This window comes from Pleurodeles waltl, chromosome 3_2 (assembly GCF_031143425.1).
Source record: "Pleurodeles waltl isolate 20211129_DDA chromosome 3_2, aPleWal1.hap1.20221129, whole genome shotgun sequence".
Taxonomy (NCBI): Eukaryota; Metazoa; Chordata; class Amphibia; order Caudata; family Salamandridae; genus Pleurodeles; species Pleurodeles waltl.
In genome coordinates this window covers 154,424,482-154,440,681 of record NC_090441.1, presented here as the reverse complement: position 1 = coordinate 154,440,681, position 16,200 = coordinate 154,424,482, and the positions used below count along the sequence as shown (strand labels likewise).

Here is a 16,200-nt window from a genome sequence, read left to right as displayed (position 1 = left end):
CGTTTGACTGCGAGTGAACCTCTTTTTCTTTTTTGTGTGGCGCTTTGAATCGGCCCGCTTATGTCAACTGTTTTACTTTTTTTTCTCAATGTATGTGGCAAGAAAAGTCCAGTTAGGAATTTCCAACGTTAACAGCTGTAACTCGAGCAACGCGAGACCCATTGCATTGCAAATGCTTGTTTTTTCTTACAGTTGAGTTCAGTGTGGCTGCAAACGTGCCATTGCCACTGTTTAAGTTACTAAAGATTTGCTTTTCTTCAGCAAACGTGAAAGAAGATATAGTAATTAATATGTTAATGGCACAATCTTAAGTAATTGACTATCTGAATTGTGGTCTGTGAAGAAACATAGTGTGTTTTTTTTAGTCTTTAAGTGGTATTCGGAAAGAAATGCAGCAGGAATCGACTTTCAAGATTTTACCGTATTAGTTTGTTTTCAACCTGTATCAGGATGGAGGTGTTTTTTGCATAAAGAAAACGATTTATGAGTTCTAATCTCTGACTTGGATGCCTATTATATCTGCAAATAGAGGGTCTTTTCAACAAACTGGGACTACAAAGCCCAAGTGAGAGTTCTATTCTCTTCTTTTGTTTAACAGATGATACCTTTGCCAATTCTGATGTGTTATATAGGATGAAAAGAAATGAAAGAACACTTCTGAAGGAGAATCCAGACCGAGGGAAAAGAAAAAATAGCGATTGCATCATTACAGGTCTGCAAACATTTGTGGAAAGTTTGTACCAATAAATATTGAGTTCTCATATAGTTATCTATTGATGATAGCTAAATCCTAGCTTTGGACAGCCTCAAATTTGCAACTAAACTGAAAAGATGTTTCATTTCCTTCAGATTTTCATGCAACAATATACACAAAATCTTGAAGCCAGTGTCTGACTAAAGAGGATCTAGTCCTAGTTGTTATCTTATGTTTCTAGGTTTGTAAGATCTTAGCCATGTGCCTCCCCAACTCCTCAATGCTCGTTCTAGGCATATGTATTTTATCTGTGCTTTCCATGAACTACTTGTAACTGTACCCGGAGTGCTTTCAGGCTAGTTTAACTGGGAATGAATTCAAGGGGACAAGAGTCTGATAAGCTGGAGTCCACTGCTAGTAGTTGGTCTTAGTTCGTTTTAGGGCAGTACATTAATTTAGAGCTCACGGTATACAAATACAACATTTCAGGGGGACATGCTTTGTTTGTAGAGTGAGTTCTTGCAAAACCTTATATACCAGACCCATTGATTGGGCTGGAAGGTTGTCGGAGGCCCATCTAAGGTTCCTGGTTAGCTGGTGAGGTAGCTGGGATTCTAGCGGTGTTGAGTTTTGTGAACTAGGTAAAGTATATTATGCTGTATTCTTTCTGCAAAGGAATGTATAGTACAGCCAACATGTTGCCAACCCCTTTAAAAGGGAAGATGTGCAGGCTTTCTGGTCCTGGGTATGTTTTTTCTAGGTTTTCATGCTGACTTTGCTGACATTCCTTTTGCTAAGACAGTGTTGTGTGAAGTAGCCAATAAAAAGGCTATGCAATACAAAGTACACTATTGGTCCAGGGGGGCTGGAGTGAGAAGGGAAATTCACAGGCTTCTTGTAAACTTGCAACTTAAGGCTTTAGTGGCTGCTTGACCTAATAACAAGTGTCTGTTTTACACGTGTTAAGGCACAGTTTTTGTGATGCAATTCAACCCTGGATAGTTACCAGGCAATAGCTCAACATATGTCTCATAAAAATGCGCACACATTTTTAGTGAGATACATGTACTAACCCTACCTGACTCTCTCTCTCTCCCCCTATCTTGTTCCCAGTTACAATTTGGAGGAAACCACAAGTTTGGCATGGCATCCACATTAAATGAGTCATTGAAGTTGGCTAAAATAATTCTCTGTTTTCTGGTTGGGCTTTGGAACACATTATGACTTTTGATCTTAAGATTTCAGCAGGCTCTTCCATTTTAAATTTGAAGTCCCGCAAAGATGAGATGGAAGGCTGCCAGAATGTGCTACCAACTTAATTAATCCATCTACTTTATACACTGCACCTTGCTGTTGGTGTCTCAGCTCTAACTCCTGCTCAGTAGTCCTGTGTGGTGGGGATGTGATACAACATTCTGCTGTCCAGGATTATGTGGGGATTCTGTACTAACAGTGTGCATTTTGGTGTGTGACGGTGAGTCTGGTTGTCTATACATTTCTGCAAGGATTAGTACAGCCAATTTATGTGTACAGTAGTCTTGTACATGTGATACATTATTGATCATTGTGCTTCCTCAATAGAGGGCAAATTCAAGTTTTCTTTGAGAGGCTAGTTTGCATTAGCTTTTGAGATGTTTAAGGTTTAGTTCTGTTGTGCAGGAGTAATAGTTAGTTGGCTGTTCATTAATGGTTGTGTAAAGCTGTCTGCCATGGGTTGTACTCAGACTATACTGGGTTACTGCTTAGTGTGGATGTGCATTTTTGGTGTGGTTCATATGCCCTGTGTGGATGGGTGGATTTGGGAGGTCTTACATTGTTTAGTTTATTGTTTCCGCAGATTGAGAGATTTGGAGTTGTTTGAATTCTTTTTGCTGGAGGTTTGTATGGCTTTTGTTGTTTTTTAAAGGAAGGGTGTTATGTGATAGTCTGCTCTGCATGCTTTCTGTGGATCTCTCTGGGGTTCACCGAGTGGCGGTTAGACTGAGCATACATCAGCATGCTATGAGCATACATCAACATGGTGCTTCTAGTGGATTTGAACTGAAGATCTACAACAAACCTACAATAGCCCTACATGGTGTCTGTCTTTTCAAATAACAAACCACTTTCAGAAAAGGTGTGATTCATCATTGGGTTATACTAAAGGTTGTGTAAGTGGCGAGTGGCACACATATATTGAGTTTCACACTTGTTCATACATACCTGTGGGATGTGTTTCCTTTTGGTATGTTCAAGCAATAAACAAATACAAGAACACACCTTTAGGCAAGACATCTACATCGTCTTTATTGTCACCGTAAAGAAGGATCCTTGTTGGGGCAGAGACCATTTGTAGAATTTAATAAGTTTGAAATTAAAGAACTTACTTCTGTTTGTGCAAATTACAGGTTCTTTTAAGAGTAAACAGTAAGGTCAGCGTATTCACGAAACAATTAATGGTTATTAGTTATATGTCTCAATTTAATCTTGTAAAGGAATGTGACAGGGAGACAGGTGAATTGCATTTAATAAAAGAAAATGCAGTAATTTTGGAAAGGACTGTATGGAGTTTTTGAGGTTGGGCTTTAAAGTAGATACAACTAGTAGTATGAAAAGACAGGGTTAGGAATGTAATTGAGATCCAGAGTTTTGCTCCATCTTTGAAGGATTGTAGAGCCAAATATGGAAATGGGTGTTTCTGTATGTGCGAAACCATTTGTCAAAGGTAACTCTCCATAAAGAGAAACTATAGTAATGCTTCTGAAAAGGCGGTTTCTTACAGCGGAGGTTAGGAATACAAACTGACAAATTGTCTTTATTTAACAGGTAATAGCAAATCTGATTTGTTACGTGTGGCAAAGAGGAATGAAAAACTGCATTTGAAGGACACTTCAGACACCGAGAGAATGGAAAGCAGTGATAACCTCAGTACAGGTCAGGACAATGTGATGCAACACTTGTATCTGTTCATATTAAGTTCTTGTAATACTGCCTATGCATGATAACCTAGTAGTTAAGCATTTTAATGCAGTTTGGCTAGAGTCTTCAACATACATTAATGTCAATGGCAATTCCCTCTCAACTGTTACTTTGACCTTGAAAATGATTTGTAGTGGGAAACTTAATCTCGAAGCACAGTGTCTATATATTTCTAGATGCTGTATTATACAGACCTTTCATAGTGACTGAGTAGTTAAAAGCTTGGACTGCACTTCTCCAGTGTTGGGACAGAAGTCCTTTGCATCAGTTAGTTAAATTTGCCCATTTTCTAGACTACTGTGTTTTTTCTTTGAGTCATCTCAACAGTTGTGGGAGCCCACTGGAGATGCTCCATGTCATTTTTGGTTACTGTCAACACTAGAGCTGTGTTAATGTCAGGGGATAGCCAGAGTTTACTCCCATTCTGAGTGAGGGTGAGTAACATTTCCTCAACTGAGACTATGAGAAGATTGGCGATTGTGGCAGAGTGGTTATAGTCTAGGGGCATAGACTTGTTTTCCTGCATCCTTATGAAGAAACTGCCTGCCCAACAAGTTGTTGTCCCCACTCACTATAACCTAGTACCCTTAACCCTCATCTTGTTTTGGGCATATACTTATTTATATATTAGATATTTATATAGTACTGATGTAGTCACATTGTCTACAGGTCACTTTGTATGTAACAAGCAAATATATTATTAAACATATAACAAGAATAGGTAGAAGTCGATTGGCTTCTGTTGGTGGTCACCAAAGGCCAACGAGTCAACAGGAATAACAGGGCAAAAGGAGGTATCCTTGCCTCATACCCCACATAGTAGGGAGATTATCAGAGAGAAAGCCCAACGACTAATTTGGGCAGTGTGTTCAGTGTCAAACCATCTCACCTTCAAGAGAAAACCCTCTCCATTCCACTTGATCGGAGGCTTTTGCTGCATCTAAGGATACTGCCGGTTTACTCCAGGTCAGCTTTGATCTGACATAAGATGTTGGAAAGAAGTCCCAAGAGGTTTTGCGACATGCGGCCTGACACAAACCCCACCTGGGAAAATTGGATGATCATGAGCAGTCGATTCCTCAGGACCTCTGTCAGTATCTTTACATCAGTGTTAATAAGAGAAATGGATCTGTCAGTGGCACATATTCTCTTATCTTTATCCGGTTTCTACAGCAAACGATCCATAAATATACTTCTTCCTTATTCCATTTGTAGTAAAGCAGCCATAGGTGCTCTTGGATCATTGATGCAGTCGACCTTCCCTATCAGTGCGAGTTGCATCTTGGAGATCCGCTTTCTGCATAGCATATTATTGTTACCCAGAACATGATTGATATTATGCAAAGCAGACCTACCAGTGCAACGTATTTGCTTGATTTTTATCTTCCTGGTCATCGTCTTCATTTGCTTATGATGTTCCCTCTTCCTAGTGGGAATAAACCTGTTGATGTTGAACGTCTTCTGCAGCACTTACAAAGCCTTCCTCTTGCCCCAGCGCGCAAACCTTCACAAGAAGTTAAATACACCATATACGCTTCATCCTAGCACTCCACCACCTCATTATTAGGTCGTTCCTTAGAAAGTACTTGAATAAAAAAATAATTCTAATCTTTATAAATATTAATCTGTGTGGGGGAAGGGGATCCTATGTGTAACCTTAATTAATCCTGGACACCTTTCAATTAATGAACAGACATCATACTAAACCAGATTCATAGTTGTAAAGTAATAATTCAGATAGTTATTCTGGCTGAATGACTGGCTTGTGTACATTCTGGAACTGTGGGGCTCCATGGAAACTTGTGCTTATTTGCATCATTTTCTGCTTTACGTTTCCATTTCTACTGGGGAATTATAGTGGATTTTCATGCCTGAGAATTTCATTAAATTAAAAACTGCTGCCGGTACCCAGGAGTGTGTTCTCAAATCAGTTTAGAGACAAAATGTATTTCAGTTTACATGTTCCATGATTCCAAACGTTGCCAGAAATATACTAATATTTATTAATTCAGTTGTCATAATCCTAGAGGAATAACCTGATTCATACATACTTTGGGTTTCTTCAGAAGGCCAGGGGAAGAACGCTTTGGACAGGCTGCATGAAGAACATACAAGATTTGCTTAAATATGAGAAGCTTCCTACTGTAATACTCTGATTATGTTCATCAGAATTCAGGGACAAAAGTGTCGGCTATTTGGTAACTGTTTTGTTTTCATCTTCTAACAGGGTTTCCCTTTCTCAGTTCTGACAGCATCTTTGAAGCGAATAAAAAATTTGAATCCTGCATAGATCATTGTAACGAGGAAGAAAAAAACACAAATCTTGCTTTAGGTAAGTGCCTCAGCAATTCAAACTTGTGAAATAGGTAACAATAGATGAGGTTAAGTTGTCATACCACTTTTTGGCATGGACAGTAGTGAAATTGTTCTATGGCTGGGAAGATGAGCACATTAAACAGCATAGATGAGACCTCAGTAATACATAAATCTTGAAATCCACAGGAACCACATTCTGCTACATCAAGCTGACACTTGGCTGATGTGCAGTAATCCTTTCCTGCTCCGCTTGATTCTGAATCACGGGGAAAACACTTGCAGCTCTCCATGCATTCATGAACAGATCAATACTTTCGCTCCTGTTTGTTCACTGTGGCAATAGGCCAGCTCATCTGCCTTAAGCACAAATGAAATTGAGAAATTTAGAGTGAGCTAAAACACTGAAAATGTGCCTTTCCTCACTCTTTTACTTGGTGTCGGTGCCATTGCAGTGCTGCAGACCTGAAGCCCTCATCTTCTACTTACTCATTTTGCAGACTGTCTCGCGGGGTGGCTGGTTCAACATGGGAGAGTTCAAACTACGCACTGAGATGTTTAAAAGGGCTGCTACTGAGCATAAAGGAAATCCGATATTGGTTGTCTGAGTCAGTGGGACACCACAGTCGCTTTTACTTTAGCTATATGTAAGAGGCGTGCAGGAGCTCCCCAACAGAATGATTATTCTCCTCTGATGAATGGCAAAATTCATGAAATATGTGTCAGGAGTATTTGACTGCAATAATAACTGAAATGTGAGTACAATGAATGGCAAATACCATAATACATTGTGTAATGACAGGTGCATTGCCTAAGAATGCCAATCTAGCGCTGTGAGATATTGTGTATGATACTGATGTCAATGACAGTTTACAGTATGTAAATTGTATGTATTCGAGAAACAAGTTTGAAGCAAATAATGGAGTTATCTCGTGGCATGTGTTTGCGCGTGTGCGTGCACACGTGCACATCACATTCCTTCTGGTTTTGATAAGGTCTATCGTAACGAAAGAATCAATTGTATTAACACTTAATAGTTGATCAGCTGTTAAATGGTGAGTGTGCGAGTGTGTGGACACTTTCTGTTTTTGTCTCTGCCTGTTGAGTCCTATGTACTTTTCTATCTTCCTACATGTCTGAAGGATGGGACTGGAACTAGGAATAATTACTAGCTCCTCTGCAGTTAACTCTCCTGGACTCCTAGTCCCATCCCCTCTCTCTCTACAGCCATCTGTCATTACATGTGCTACATCTGAGTAAAGACAATGTTTTTTATTACTGTGCAGTAAATGCTTTGGTCCTGCCCAGGGAGGATGTCCCTTATGCTTTAAACATAGGGGGCTCCAGAGGCAGTAGTGAGCAATGGAAGTATACTCTCCAACAGTTCAGTGAAATTCAGAACATAGTCAATGCAGCATTTGTTCATGTTTTAAGCTCCTTTCAGTGCTCCATCTTTCTGCTTCCATGGGGATCTGTGGACAAGAGGTGGGTTGAAGCAAATATTGAGCAGTTAAAATAAAAGCAGCTGATAACTAGAAAGTTAAACAATGAGGGCTCGGAGAATACTACTCTTCAAGCGGAGGCGATCCGCAGATGTCTAGGCCGTGCACACATTCTGTCATCAGATTTCAATCTTTTATCTTGTTGCAGCATCTTCAGATTTTGTGGCAAGAGGTTCTGTGAGCATTAAGGAAGAGGATGAGAGGTACCCTAAGATCCCTCAGACGTTTGACATTGCAGAACATGATGATAGTCACACATGTGCGTATAACCTCTGCGCTCCCGGTAGTAGACGCAACAGCCTGTTCCTTCCCCTTCATGGTGATGTCTTATTTTACTCTTCCCTGTACCCCCACTGTTGTATCTGCCTATTGTTTTGTGGGCACTCAGATCTAAAGTGTCTGTGCCAGTATGTCTTCCTGTGGTGTAAGTGATGTGTATACTTTGAGATCTGTAATCCCTTCAGCGAAGAAACAGTGTTTCAACATCATTCTTTTTCGTTTTGAGGAGGGGGAAGGTCTTGTAGAATACTTCAGTTATTCTGATAATGAGCAATGTTCACTGTGTCCCTGTCTTACTGTGCAAAAAACTTCTGGTGCTTGAAACCACGAAATAACATCAAATTTGGGTGTTCATAAATAAATGCAGAATTCTGTAGAAATTCAGAAGGGCCACGCGTACACTTTCTACTGTGTCATAGTTTTTATGATGCAATAACTTAAGGGTGAACTTGACTTTCTATTTGATCTATGACTATTAGCATGGGGAAACAGATTATTCTTCTATTGCACAATACAATAGTGTAATGAAGTTCATCATTTCACATCTTCCACTCACTACTTCCCTTGTCAAACTACCTCCAAGCCACTTTATATGTATACCGATTTCTGATGGATACACCTACCTGTGGATTCCTCACCAAAAGAATTCTCCCCTCGCGCCTGCCTTCAACGGAAATTTCTTCTAGCTCTGCACGTCGACGATGACGTCACAATCGCCCGACTCCACGCGACGCCACATGACGTCATCTAGGCAATAAGAAGCCAACGTCGACGTTCAGACGTCAGTTCCCTTTTTTCCGTGCCCGAATAACGGTTGTTTCTTCGAGGCTCACAGGGAGCTACTGTTACCAACGGACGGTTACGATGTCGCAGCCTAGAAAATCCGGCTTTAAACCTTGTAACCAAAGCGGGGGTCGGATGTCGGTTACCGACCCCCACGAAAACTGCCTCTGGTGCCTTATTTCCAATCATGAGGTCGAGGCATGCGGTTCGTGCCAGTGCATGAACCCTAAGGCACTCAAAGAAAGAGAGGCAAAGTTATTCTTGGCCCGGTCCAAGAAGAAGAAAGAGAGGCATCATAGGAGGGAGTCTTCGTCGAGATCCTCTAGGTCTCGTCATCACCATAGTGGCTCTCGGCGCCGTCATGGATCTCGTCGCCGATCAAGCAAAGGACGGTCCAGGTCTAGATCGGCTTCTCCGTCGACTCGCCGTCGTCCGAGATAAGCCCGACGGTCACCCCTCCACCTCTGGCGACCCCGACGTCACTTGGGTCGGTCTTTGAGGTCGAGCCTTCCCAGAGGCCTGAAGGTTCTCCTGGCCAGGAGTTACCTGGACCCTCTTCGGCAGCTTTGACGGCACCGGTGCAGCAGCAACAGTACCCGGCTTTCCCGACTCCGGGATCGGATCCTGCAGCGTTTTTGAACGCTATGTTTAACATCTTTGCTTCCATGGCGCCGGGTGGAAGTCATGCAGGTCCGTCTGGTCCTTTGGCCTACGACTTGGGTGTCCGGCGTCTTTCAAGTTGGCGCCGTTCACCCCGTTTATGTCTGCTGCGTCTGAAGCGGCGCCGATGCCTACGACGTCGATCAGGATGGCTACACCTGTTACGGCGCCGTCGGATTCGCCTCGGATCCCATCAACGTCCAAGAACGCTGTGGAGCCGGAGTCTCCGGCTTCGGACGAATCCGAGGTTCGGCACCGACGGAGATCTTCGGCGTCGGCTGACGCCTTATCGACTCCAGGCTTGGAGTCCAGACTTAGATCAAGGCGCCTGGCCCTTCGTCTCTTGGAAGAGGAGGAGTACGCGAAGCAACACCTGGAGGAAGGAGAAGTTGTAGAGCCCTCAGGTGACTTCCAGGGTCTGGACTCGGCTAGTGGCCTTGACACTACCCCGGAATGGGATCTAGCTTCTCCTGGAGAGATCACAGAGGAAGCAGCTTCTTTCCATAAGGTCATTCGTAAGGCTGCGGACTTTTTGGATATTACTCTTCCTACCGCGGAGGTTAAGAGAAATTTATTGACAGAGGTCCTCCATCCGACATCTGCTTCTGCTGAGCCTCTTCTTCCATTCAATGAGGCTCTGCTGGACCCTATTAAGGATATTTGGATGAAACCTGTATCCACCGCTGCGGTCAACAGAGCGGTGGCTCGGCGTTACAGGACGGCACCTGGGGATCCGTTTTTTTTTCCAGGCAACCAACTCCGGAGAGCCTTGTGGTCCAAGCTTCATGTTCCTCCAGATCCTCGCCTGGCTCGTTTCCTGGGGTTCCTGCTGATAGAGAGTCGAAAAAGATGGACCATACTGCTAAAAAGACATTTTCATCGTGCAGTATGGCCCTGAAATCTTCCAATGCCACATGCATACTGGGACGTTACATACATGCCCTTATGGAAGAGGCAAAGGGCCATCCTAATGTGTCACAGGAGATGCTGCAACTCTTTTCGGATGCTCAAGCGGCTGAGACGCAAGTAATCCAGTCTGGTTTGGACACTTCGGACTCGGTGGCTAGGGCTATGGGCACGACCATAGTCTCTAGGAGGCAGTCTTGGCTTAGATCATCGGGCTTCTCGACAGACGTGCAGGCTACGCTCCTTGATCTTCCGTTTGATGGGGAAAAGCTCTTCGGTTCTAAGGCTGACTCAGCCTTAGAACGTTTTAAAGAGAGCAGAGCGACAGCTAGATCCTCGGGACTCCAGTCGTCGGCCTCATCCACCTTTAGAGGCTTTCGGAGATTTAAAGGATTTGGTCGTGGTTCCTTTCGAGGAAGACTGCAAGGACCACAACAAACTGCTTCTACCCTGCCTTACAGATCCTTCAGGGGCAGGGGCAGAGTCCGTACGAGAGGAGCCACCTTGCAGCACTCTGCCTCTTCCTCTTCCTCTTCCTCGGGAGGGGTGCAGCAAGGAAAGCAGCCGTAGTCCTCCACCATTCCCTGTCCATTCGTCTCCAGTAGGGGGGAGACTTACCCTTTTTCTTCCAATGTGGGAGGTCATAACATCGACATTGTGAAGAGGGGGTACGCTCTTCCCTTTCGGGAATTTCCTCCCACCCTCCCTCCCCGCCCATCCTTCTGTTCGGAAGACCATTTTCTCCTGTTACAGCAGGAGGTATTATCCCTATTACAAAAAGGTGCAATAGAGTTGGTTCCCGAGCAAGAGAGGGGTCAGGGGTGCTATTCAAGATACTTTCTGATTCCCAAGAAGGATGGTCGGCTGAGACCGATTTTGGACTTGAGGATTTTGAACTGGTGTAGTGCTTTCCTCTTATTTAGTCTCTAAGCACTAACATAACACAACAGAAATGCACTTCTGAGGTCAAAGAAGACTTTTATTGTTATTTTATTCTTCCCCAACCACAATGTTTATGAATGAATGATGAATTAGTAGCTTTCAAGTCCGCGTTAATCAAACAAAATATATCAGTTTGCAATATACACAGCAGGTTATATTTATAAGATATTGAATGCAAAGCAAAACAAATACTTCACCGTGTAGGAACTATTTACAGCTACATCTTTCTAAGGTCTGCAAGCTGATGACCCCTGTCAGCCGCGAGAAAGAGTGTCATCTACCCACACGGGATGCTGGCAGCTGGCGCCAAGCTCCAGCACGAGGTCCGGCAGATTTGAATCTGACTCTCTGCAGCCTGTTACATTCGTTACAAAGGTGTGCCCCCTCCTCTCAGACCTGGGAAACTGAGCAAGCCTTTTGGAGACTGGCCAGGTCTCCAAGACTACTCCTGTTCCCAAGCTCAAGGGAAGAGAAACGACGCCCATGTACTCTCTCTTATCAGGTCTAGTCTACTGTGAGAGCAAAACATCTTGGTTCTCTGGTGCAAAAACACAGCTTGGAAAAATACAGCTTAGATTCTCAACTGCCATGTCTAACTCCACGTTAAAGGCAATGGGCAGCTAACCTAAATATCAAATGCAATGTCATGTTAAAGGCAATAGGCAGCTAACCTAAATATCAAATGCAATGTCTAGTGTCATGTCAAAGCCAATAGGCATCTAAGCTGAATACAAAATGCAATATCTTATATCATGTCAAAGCCCATAGGCAGCTGAGCTGAATATAAAATGCAATGTATAATATCATGTCAAAGCCAATAGGCAGCAGAGCTGAATACAAAATGCAATGTATAATATCATGTCAAAGCCAATAGGCAGCGGAGCTGATCATGTCAAAGCCAATAGGCAGAATATCTAATAGCATGTCAAAGTCAATAGGCAGAATACAGAATGTAATGGCTAATGCAATGTCAAAGCCCATAGACGGCTAAACTGAATACAGAAAGTAATGGCTAATGCCATGTCAAAGCCAATAGGCAGAATACAGAATGTAATGACTAATGCAATGTCAAAGCCCATAGGCGGCTCAACTGAATACAGAAAGTAATGGCTAATGCCATGTCAAAGCCAATAGGCAGAATACAGAATGTAATGACTAATGCAATGTCAAAGCCCATAGGCGGCTCAACTGAACAAAACATACCATGTGCTACTGGTGAACATTGAGCAACTAATATGCGCAGTGGTGAAACACAAAGTCATTGGTCAAAACAAAACTTTATCAAATGGCAGGACATTCCGCCCTTTGACCAATGAATTTTTGTTTCACATATCTCATATTTCAAACAAAAAAAAAAAACATCAGCACACAAAAAAAAAACATTATGATCAAAGCAATCCCTGTAAAGCAATAGAAGTGAATTAACACATTGATCTCATAACCTTTCACATCAGCTACATCTACATAGAGAAGACTGGGCACATTTTTTTTTTTTTTCTCTAAATGAGTCTCTAATTCAACAGTGTTAGCAATTTGATGTGGCATGAGTTCTACTCATGTAAAGGTGCACGGTCCACCTGAAAGGTTTGCTGGAAGATAAGCAAAAGTCAGAGTTCCATACGAGAGGGAAAAAAAAAAAAAAAACACAGCAAACAAGTTGAACTTGAACTGAAGGCGCAGTTTGCGCAAAATGGATCCATGGTGCTGGCACTTTACTCAGCCAGGTTCAGGTTGGGGATTCGGTCCCTTCCCCGACCCCACACGCACACACCGGAAGGGGGACCACACAGCGCACTCAGGGACAGTGGCGAAACGTGGTAGGATCTGCAAAAGAAACAAGTATGACTTTTCTTGCAAATAACATTTTTCATTTAAACTGCACCCTTTCTCTTTCTTTCCCTGTTTTATTATCAGGACGTTTTTGGGGCCCTTTGTTATATTTTCTGCAGGTTCTGGAGGATCACTTGGGGCGTCAGCCCACACATCAGCACTGAGGTTTTTATCTGCTGCACCACAGCTTCCCTTTTCTTGCACTGTCAGAAGGGCTGGGGCAGACTCCTTCTTTACCAAACCTCCATTCACTGCATTTTTGTCAAGTTGGGCCATTCTGTCTCCAATTTGTATGAATGAATCAGATTCTTTTCTAGGTATCAGCATAATTTCGATTTTTCCTTGGTAATTTGCAGCAATCACTTTCCCTAAAACCTGATCAATTTGCCATTTCTGTTCTGGTAACTTTCCTCTCCCCAACTGCTCTGTGACTGCTTGCATGACAGATTGCTTTTGTGCGTGCTGCACGGTTTTTATCAAATCTAGGGGAATGTGCATCTCTCTCATCTCTGCCCACCTGTAAGTGGCCTTTTCACATTTCTGGGGCACCCACATAGCCATCCCCACTAAGGCAGAATTCTGGGTGAACACTTCTCTCTCTGCATTTTTCTCATTAACATCTGCAAGGTAATTGAACCAGTTAGGTGCTAAAACATTATCAAAGAACCAAAAATCAGCGTAAAAATGACACATCTCACGTAGCTCTTGCTTTAAAATCTGACACACATTATACAACGCTGTTCCTTCTACTGTGCCAGAAAGCAACATTTCAGTCAATGGATCATTAGTAAAACAAACATGCTTTTTATCTTCAGTAGACACGAATTCAAATGGTGCACACAACTTCATTGATAATTCTTTTATCTGTGGTACTCTAGCCCTGCCTTGCAAGTACCAGATCCATTGTATGATTCTAGCTAGGGGCACTATTTTCTTTCCTTGTTCTTGATTTACATGTACATAAGTATTTCCTTCTTGCACTGCGCAGAAACCTAAAGTCTGCATTATTTCATTTGCCAAATCACAAGCGCGCAGCTGCATATTATTTTTCACAGTGACCATGTACAAAAGTGTTAGGATTTCTCTCAAATGAGGGCTATTCTTTTTCCAAAAATCAAACAAGCTAATGAAACTCGGGGTGTCTTGCTCTAAAATCCTTCGTTTTACTTGTGCATTTTGCAACGGTAACTCGTAAATCACATTCTGAGCTCTCTCGTCCGTGTTATCAGTTAAGGAATGCATTTTGGCTGCCAAAAACCTTGGCTCACACGGAAACTCAGTGCAGCTCGGAGCTGTCTTAACCCCCTCATTACTGGAATGGGACAAGAAAGATTCTTCAAAAACAGCAGTTTTATAACTTTCAGTCGGGCTAATTTGCTCACGTAAATTCCTATTTTCATGTTCCAACTTCCTACATTTCTCCTGCATTTCTCTGTAAGCAGATAAAGGTATCCAGACCTTTCTGTCATCATTACTTCCAAAACACACTTTTTCTACATATATACAACGGGAATTATTTCTCAAAACAACATCAGGCATTTTAGCTACACATGCATTTTCTTCTGTAATTCCCCAAACAGAAAACAATTCACAGTTTTTCTTAGCACCATCAGGCAGTTCATCAACACATGTATTCTCAGACATGGTCTGCCGTGCTACTGTGATTCTCCAAACAGAAAACAATTTCTGTAATTCTCCAAACAACAAAAAAACAATTACACTTTTAAAGTGTGCACTTAGAAATCTACTAACTCGTCAAACCCCTTTTAATCACCTCTTAATGACCGACCCCACGACTCCAGGTACCAATTGTAGTGCTTTCCTCTTATTTAGTCTCTAAGCACTAACATAACACAACAGAAATGCACTTCTGAGGTCAAAGAAGACTTTTATTGTTATTTTATTCTTCCCCAACCACAATGTTTATGAATGAATGATGAATTAGTAGCTTTCAAGTCCGCGTTAATCAAACAAAATATATCAGTTTGCAATATACACAGCAGGTTATATTTATAAGATATTGAATGCAAAGCAAAACAAATACTTCACCGTGTAGGAACTATTTACAGCTACATCTTTCTAAGGTCTGCAAGCTGATGACCCCTGTCAGCCGCGAGAAAGAGTGTCATCTACCCACACGGGATGCTGGCAGCTGGCGCCAAGCTCCAGCACGAGGTCCGGCAGATTCGAATCTGACTCTCTGCAGCCTGTTACATTCGTTACAAAGGTGTGCCCCCTCCTCTCAGACCTGGGAAACTGAGCAAGCCTTTTGGAGACTGGCCAGGTCTCCAAGACTACTCCTGTTCCCAAGCTCAAGGGAAGAGAAACGACGCCCATGTACTCTCTCTTATCAGGTCTAGTCTACTGTGAGAGCAAAACATCTTGGTTCTCTGGTGCAAAAACACAGCTTGGAAAAATACAGCTTAGATTCTCAACTGCCATGTCTAACTCCACGTTAAAGGCAATGGGCAGCTAACCTAAATATCAAATGCAATGTCATGTTAAAGGCAATAGGCAGCTAACCTAAATATCAAATGCAATGTCTAGTGTCATGTCAAAGCCAATAGGCATCTAAGCTGAATACAAAATGCAATATCTTATATCATGTCAAAGCCCATAGGCAGCTGAGCTGAATATAAAATGCAATGTATAATATCATGTCAAAGCCAATAGGCAGCGGAGCTGAATACAAAATGCAATGTATAATATCATGTCAAAGCCAATAGGCAGCGGAGCTGATCATGTCAAAGCCAATAGGCAGAATATCTAATAGCATGTCAAAGTCAATAGGCAGAATACAGAATGTAATGGCTAATGCAATGTCAAAGCCCATAGACGGCTAAACTGAATACAGAAAGTAATGGCTAATGCCATGTCAAAGCCAATAGGCAGAATACAGAATGTAATGACTAATGCAATGTCAAAGCCCATAGGCGGCTCAACTGAATACAGAAAGTAATGGCTAATGCCATGTCAAAGCCAATAGGCAGAATACAGAATGTAATGACTAATGCAATGTCAAAGCCCATAGGCGGCTCAACTGAACAAAACATACCATGTGCTACTGGTGAACATTGAGCAACTAATATGCGCAGTGGTGAAACACAAAGTCATTGGTCAAAACAAAACTTTATCAAATGGCAGGACAACTGGTTCCTCAAACAGGAAAAGTTCAAAATGCTGACCCTCTCACAGGTTCTTTTGGCGTTGAACGAAGGAGACTGGATGGTGTTGGTCGATTTGCAGGACGCGTATTTTCATATTCCGATCCTCAGATCGTACAGGAAGTATCTCCGTTTTGTGGTGGGATCACAACATTATCAGTTTGCGGTC

General features: G+C 42.4%; 3 protein-coding genes across 6 annotated transcripts in view; 1 reads left to right on the top strand and 2 right to left on the bottom strand.

Annotated features, from left to right (window-relative positions):
- LOC138286355 (zinc finger protein 845-like) overlaps positions 1–16,200 on the bottom strand; it is a 367,802-nt gene that overhangs the window by 146,557 nt on the left and 205,045 nt on the right. The window lies entirely within an intron of this gene.
- Positions 1–16,200, top strand: part of LOC138286606 (zinc finger protein 135-like) — a 61,220-nt gene that overhangs the window by 39,015 nt on the left and 6,005 nt on the right. The window contains exons 4-7 of one of the 4 annotated variants that reach the window (XM_069227032.1): positions 599–712; positions 3,500–3,607; positions 5,880–5,984; positions 7,616–7,726. In XM_069227032.1, coding sequence (XP_069083133.1) covers positions 599–712; positions 3,500–3,607; positions 5,880–5,984; positions 7,616–7,726 — 438 coding nt within the window. Of the gene's footprint in view, positions 1–598; positions 713–3,499; positions 3,608–5,879; positions 5,985–7,615; positions 7,787–16,200 lie in introns of all 4 variants that reach the window. The other 3 variants (XM_069227034.1, XM_069227031.1, XM_069227033.1) reach the window with 3 other exon arrangements.
- Positions 12,538–15,190, bottom strand: LOC138286609 (uncharacterized). The gene is made up of 2 exons (XM_069227040.1): positions 13,385–15,190; positions 12,538–12,861 (listed from the first exon to the last, which is right to left on the bottom strand). The coding sequence occupies exons 1-2, from the start codon at positions 14,509–14,511 to the stop codon at positions 12,750–12,752; spliced, it is 1,239 nt and encodes a 412-aa protein (XP_069083141.1). The 5' UTR covers positions 14,512–15,190; the 3' UTR covers positions 12,538–12,749.

What these genes read in the sequence shown, in the direction of transcription:
- LOC138286609 (XM_069227040.1), bottom strand. Translation starts at nt 14,511, where the DNA reads ATGTCTGAGAATACATGTGTTGATGAACTGCCTGATGGTGCTAAGAAA. An exon ending in TGTGAAAAGGCCACTTACAG is followed by an intron (nt 12,862 to 13,384) that starts GTGGGCAGAGAT and finishes TTTCTTTTGCAG; the next exon opens with ATCCTACCACGTTTCGCCAC.